General features: G+C 42.7%; 1 protein-coding gene across 9 annotated transcripts in view; it reads right to left on the bottom strand.

The window, feature by feature from the left end:
• Positions 1 to 6,994, bottom strand: part of LOC111976939 (histone-lysine N-methyltransferase PRDM16-like) — a 404,992-nt gene that overhangs the window by 192,710 nt on the left and 205,288 nt on the right. For 8 of the 9 annotated variants that reach the window (XM_070448125.1, XM_070448123.1, XM_024006117.2 and 5 more), the window contains exon 3: positions 2,332 to 2,385. In XM_070448125.1, coding sequence (XP_070304226.1) covers positions 2,332 to 2,385 — 54 coding nt within the window. The remainder of the gene's footprint in view (positions 1 to 2,331; positions 2,386 to 6,994) is intronic. The other variant, XM_070448124.1, reaches the window with a different exon arrangement.

The raw sequence follows: 6,994 nt of genomic DNA, 5'->3' as shown, positions 1-6,994 counted from the left end.
CTGAGATGCAGTGTCTTAGACCGCTGAACCAGGGTGTCTGTAGTGACGCCTCTAGCACTGAGATGGGGGTGGGGGGGGGCGTTAGAGTGAAGCAGAGTTCAAATATCACTGACCGGTGACACTCTCCAACCCAGAGAAGCCCCTAAAATCCCATAAAACCCTATTCATCCTCTGTACTCTGAGGTAGAGATAGAGTTGGAATGAGTCCCAAAGGGCACACTATCCCTATAGATGGGTTAGCTGACAACGTCACGAAAACAGTGTGCTACCTTAATGGGGCCGAAGTCCATAAGTTGTTGTGATTCTGGATGGCCAGGTGGCTTGCCACAAATGGACACCAGAAACCTGCCCATGTATTTGGACCACCGTAAGTTGTTGTGATTCTGGATGGCCAGGTGGCCCTGCAAAATGAGAATGCCATGGTTTGGGGGAGTCGTTTAAGTTGTAATGTGAGTTCTGGATGGAGCCAGGATGGGCCTGCACACAATGACAAGAAAATGCGGACATGTTTGAGAAATCCGTAAGTTGCTTGTGAAATTACATGAGATGAGCCAGCGGTGGGCTTGCTAACAGGATGACAATGAAACTGCGTCTCATGTTTGGAATCAAGGCGTTCGAAAGTTGTTGGTGATTCTGGATGTGCAGGTGGCCTGCACGAAATGAAAGTAATGCATGTTGGGGACATCGGTAAGCTTGTTGTGATTCTGGATGGCGCTGGTGCAACATGACAGAAACTAGGCAGTGTTTGGGAATCGGTAGAGTTGTTGTGATTCTGGATGGCCAGTGGCCTGGCATACAATGACACAGGAAACTGAGCCATATTGGGAATGGTAAGTTGTTGTCGATTGGATGGCAGGTGGCCTGCAACAAAAGAGTCAAGAAACCTGCCATGTTGGTGTAATGCCTTGTCATCATAGTCGTAAGTCTTTTGTTGAGTGGATTCCGGATTGGCCAGGTGGGGGCCTGCAACTAATGAACAACTGTAGAACCTGCCAATGTTTGGGAATCGTTAGTTGTTGTGATTCTTCTGGATAGCCAGGTGGGATGCAAACAATGAACAAGAATAACTGCCAGTATTCGGGAATGTAAGTTGTTGTGACTTCTGTGATTGTCGCGCAGGTGGCCTGCACAAAATGAACATATGTGAAAACAAGCCATGCTTGGGAATCTGTAGAGATGTTGTGATTGTACTGGATGCGCAGTGTGGCTGTGCCAACAATGAACATTCATGCAGAAACCTGCCATGTTGGGAATCGTTTAAGTTGTTTTGTAGATTCTTGGATGGCCAGAGTTGGCCACCCCTGCAACAAAAACGCACAAGAACTGCTATGGTTTGGAATCGTAAGTTGTTGTGATTTCTGGATGCGCACAGAGTTGGCCTGCAACAAATGACAAGAAACTGCCATGTTGGGAATCGTTGCTCATTTCAGCTAGTTTAACATTTTTATTGATACCATGTCTTGTTCTGAGGTGTTTTGACTGATTTCTTGTCAATGCTAATATGTCAAAAAATATAGCTAGCTAGCTAGCTAACCAACAACCGTAACTATATATTTGAGAGACGACAAGTGACGACAAGTGTCGTTAAAATTGGAGACYAAATATTGTTTTACATGTTGTTAACATTCTTAGCCAACCCTGTCAGTTTTGCGAGCATCGGTTTCGTTGCTAAACAACCAACCCACCTATATAGTGCTCTACTTTTGACCAGGGCCGTACGGGCCCTGATAAATGGGGATTGGGCTGGCATTTGGGATGCAGTACTGGAGAGCGCGGGCCGGACCGTGGCTATAGGTTTCCATTGATTTTCCTAACAAGTGTCCCTCCCTCTCTTCTTTCTTTCTCTCCCCAGCCATTGTTCTTTCACCATTAACTTTATACTTGAACTCTCTACCTTTTCCGCCGGGACCCGGCAACACTGGCCGTAAAAGCCAACGGCCCGCCTCTCAATAAATATATCATCTCATAAAGATGTGGCCGCTGGTGTCGTGGTCAACAGGACGTATCGACAACACAAAGACCAATGATGGAGAATCTCTCTCCCTCTCTCTCTCTCACACACACACACACTCACGGCATCATTCACAGTCACAGCACGACAATCCACTGGTCATGTTATAGGAATATACCTGTATCTATAATATGTGGTTTGACACGGACTTCACGTCTGAAATGATGGAGGTATGCGGTATCAAATTGTCAGTGTGTGTCTGTGTACAATGATGAGAACGATATACAGTAGGGTGACATCAGGTGTGACAGCGTATGTTGACACTGTCCGCACCTCCATGACCAAACAAAAAGCAGCAATTACATCTCTATATGTCTTACCTTTTTGATGCAGCTATCCGGAGAGGACATCACCTCGTGGTCATTCAGCATCTGCTGTGAAGACAACAAACAAAACAGTTGACCACTCAACTCCAACAGAAATAACAGCCTCCTCATTCCTATGACACATTGACACAGCGCTCTGAACAACATCTGACCAAACGCTACCACGATCTCTTCCGCTAGTCATGACTGTAGCGACCTAATGGGCAGGGGACTCCATATACCATTGACCTATGATAAGACCAAGGACTCAAGTTACGGAGCCTTCTCCACCCCATCCCTCAGGCCCATATTAAAACCTCTTAGATGTAAGGTCCCCTGTTTTGGGGACCTGTGTGGTTCTGGTACCGGTTCCGACTGACATTTTAGCTTATAAATCTATCTGTCGACAACGTAGATCAAAATGGCTGTGTGACGCAGGATGTGAAATGTGAGACCACTTGAAGCTGGGATGTCCCTCTTCCTGGCTGAACCCCACGTCACAGCCACTGACAAAGCACACGCTTTGTTACATCGTTACAATCGTTACATCGTAGCTCCGAGGGGAGCACATTCAGAGATCTGTTTATAGCCATTAATCTAAAATAATGAATAGATTTTAAACAACAAACACTTTCTGTTTGTCATAGACAGACAGTATTAATGTGAGATGAAAGGTGAGTTCCTAACGAGTTCAGGAAGCCAAGCTCGAGCTCCACGAGACATTCACAACGATACAGGCAGACATTTTGATTAATAAGAGACACATTTAGAAAGTATGCACGTTTTGTCTAACACTAAACATACAAATATGTGTTTTACAGTTGGAAGGTTAAATCTCACAGTTGGTCTTTCACTAATTAGATCATGCTATATCTAGAACGCATATAAGTCATTTCAAGCCTTATTCATACAGTTTTGTTGAATAGGAAATGCATCATATAAAACATTTCATATTGTTATCATATTTGTACTGTGTACTTGAGCTTGTGTCCTCAGAAGTGGCTACACCTCAGCAATTTAACAATTTTTTTTTTTTACCAGAAAGGTGAGATGTTAACCTTTCTGTGAGTATGCAGCATTACTAGTTATTGTTTATTGCCCTCTCATGATAAATAATTACTTTTGGGGATTACATAGATTCCATTTTAGATTACACACACCCGCACGCACACAAACACACATACGTGCACACACACACGAACACACACACCTCCATCTCTCAAGCTGCCCCGTCACCCCACCCCACCGGCTGTATGCTCCCCCACATCACCCTAACAGAGGGTGTGTTGTGTGGGGTTGCACGGYGAATGCGTACCCATATATTAAACTTGATTTCTCTTTGAATGTCCTCCTCGATGATTTGAAGGGGGAACGGGGGAGGAATATGCAACTGGAGTCCGAGCAGTTATCTCATATGGAGTCTKATCTGGGGAACTGTGATTATTTAAGTCTTTTATGAATCAGGTTTTTCCCATGGGTGATTCTTACAGACCCTAGCCACATTCGTTCTAATGGAGTGAGAGCTCGATTTCGATTGTTAAGTACATCACTTACTGTAAATCTCCAAGTCTCTTATGGTTATAGTTAATTTTTTTTGTTGATGTATCATGTGTGAGCATGGTTCTGACACTGCTCTCTGACCATTCAAGGCTCCTTGAAGAGACTTGAACGAGATCTCCACATGGTTAAAACATCTTATGGCTGCGGGGATCATTTGATTAGCTTGGATGAAAAGGTGCTCAGAGGTGCCCAGAGTAAACTGCTGCTCCTCAGTCCCAGTTGCTAATATATGATATTAGTATTAGTATTGGATAGAAAACACTCTGAAGTTCTAAAACTGTTTGAATGATGTCTGTGAGTAATAACATAACTCATATGGCAGGCAAAACAGAGCAAAAATCCAACGACGGGAAGTGGGAATCTGAGGTTTGTAGGTTTTCAACTCATCGCCTATCGAATAAACAGTGGGAATATGGGTCAGTTTGACTTCCTACGGCTTCCACTACTGTCAACAGTCCTTTTACAGAACCTTGTCTGATGCTTCTACTGTAATTGGGTGCCGAAGGAGAGGGAAATGAAGTAAGGTCTGCCATGAAGCTGACCACTGCTCTACGAATGCGCGTTCATGTGAGAGCGAGCCTTCTGTTCTATCGCATCTTCTGAAGACCAGGAATTCTCGGTTGGAAATATATTGAAGATTTATGTTAAAAACATCCTAAGATATGATTCAATACATCGTTGACATGTGTTTCTAACTGCACTTTTACGAACTTTTTGACATTTCTCTGCTTTTAAGTGACCGCCGCTTCGTGCTTTGGATTTGTTTACCAACGCGATAACAAAAGAGCTTATTTGGACATAATGATGGACATTACCGAAAAACAAACATTTCTTGTGGAAGTGGGAGTCCTGGGAGTGCCATTCCGACGAAGATCCAGCAAGATAAGGGAAGATTTATAATGCTATTTATGCTTTTGTTTGACTCCACAATTTTAGCGGGGTAATTGTATGGCTTGATTTGTGGCTGAAACGCTGTTCTCAATTATTGAATATTGGTGCGTGCTTTTGCCGTAAAGCTTTTTTGAAATCTGACACAGCGGTTGCATTAAGAACAAGTTTATCTTTAATTCTATGTAAAACATGTATCTTTCATCAAAGTTTATGATGAGTATTTCTGTTATTTGATGTGGCTCTCTGCAATTTCTCAGGATATTCTGGAGGCATTTCTGAACATGGCGCCAATGGTTTTTGGATATAAATATGATCTTTATCGAACAAAACATATATGTATTGTCTAACATGAAGTCCTATGAGTGTCATCTGATGAAGATCATCACAGGTTAGTGATTAATTTTATCTCTATTTCTGCTTTTTGTGACTCCTGTCTTTGGCTGGAAAAATGGCTGTGTTTTTCTATGGTTTGGTGGTGACCAAACATAATCGTTTGTGGTGCTTTCGCTGTAAAGCCTTTTTGAAATCGAACATTGTGGTGGGATTAACAAGAAGTGTATCTTTAAAATGGTCTGAAATACTTTTAATTTTAATTATGAGATTTCTGTTGTTTGAATTTGGCGCCCTGCACTTTCACTGGCTGTTGTCATATCGATCGCGTTAACGGGATTGCAGCCCTAAGAAGTTTTAAAAGCCCAATGCAGCAGTTTGTATCTCAATATCAAATCATTTCTGGGTATTAATTTAGTACCTTGCAAAAGCAATTTCCCAAGCAAGAATTTTTCTACAACTGTCTGGGAGTGGTATAAGTGGGGAGGGGAAAAACTGAAAACTAGCTGTTATTGGCAGAGAGGTCTGGAAGTCTCCTTCTTATTGGTCTATTAACTAATTTATTCCCTGGTGATGTCACCAGGCAGGCCAAAACTCCATCCCACCGAAACTGGTTGAAATTTCAGGCGGTCTTTTCAAACAGCTCGTACACTAAAAGGGAATTATTATCACTTTCACAATTTCACAGTATTATTCCGACCTCACAGTGTGGATACACTGTATATATTAAGCAAAGAAACATCCTGTTTTTGCACTGGGCCTTTAAATAAAGACCAAATAAAATTGGAAAAGTGATCAAGTATTGCCAATAGACCTGTGTCTCAAATTTTCTGCGAAGGGAGACTGACATCCAGTCCGAAATGTCACCCTATTTACACGCATAGTGCACTAAATAACTAACACACTTTTGAAAAATCAAGCGGCCACCATTTCAGTGAATAGGATGCCATTTCAGGATGTGCCACTTCAGTGAATAGCATGCCATTTCAGATGTGCCACTTCAGTGAATAGGATGCCATTTCAGATGTGCCACTTCAGTGAATAGAATGCCATTTTCAGATGTGCCGACTTCAGTGAATATGGATGCCATTTCAGATGTCCACTTCAGTGAATAGCATGCCATTTCAGATGTGCCATTCAGTGAATAGCATGCCATTTCAGATGTGCCACTTCAGTGAATAGCATGCCATTTCAGATGTGCCACTTCAGTGAATAGCATGCATTTCAGATGTGCCACTTCAGTGAAAAGCATGCCATTTCAGATGTCCACTTCAGTGAATAGCAATGCCATTTCAGATGTCCCAACTTCAGTGAATAGCATGCCATTTCAGATGTGCCACTTCAGTGAAGCATGCCATTTCAGTGTCCACTTCATGAATAGATGCCATTTCAGATGTGCCACTTCAGTGAAGCATGCATTCTCAGATTGCCACTCAGTGAATAGCATGCCCATTTCAGATGTGCCACTCAGTGAATAGCATGCCATTTCAGAAGACTGTATTTTCAGACTCATCCATGTGTGCTGCAGACAGACAGACAGACAGTGCTGTGCCCAGAGCTGTGGTTCCCACCATTAAGCTGTCCGTGGATCTCCAGCACACTGAATGGAAGCAATTAACAACACAGTACTTACAAGAGTACACTTACGCTACTTACATCTATAATTTTAATCCTCAGCTTGTCAAAGCCATCCCGTCGAAAAACAAAACCATTTAGCATTAAATGACACTATTTTAAACACAGCGTGGTCTCAGAAATCTAAACGGAGGCGACTACACGGTCTTTTGTATTTGGTCGCGCCGCAGCCCATGTGCAACTCATAAGCCCTCTTGGCCCATCACAGCATGCACACCAACATCCAAATACACACGTTGTGTGTGATTATAAATGCTGTTAA

The sequence above is a fragment of the Salvelinus sp. IW2-2015 genome, linkage group LG17, assembly GCF_002910315.2.
Source record: "Salvelinus sp. IW2-2015 linkage group LG17, ASM291031v2, whole genome shotgun sequence".
NCBI lineage: Eukaryota > Metazoa > Chordata > Actinopteri > Salmoniformes > Salmonidae > Salvelinus > Salvelinus sp. IW2-2015.
The sequence above is the reverse complement of the archived record's forward strand: the minus strand, read 5'-3'. Positions and strand labels throughout refer to the sequence as shown.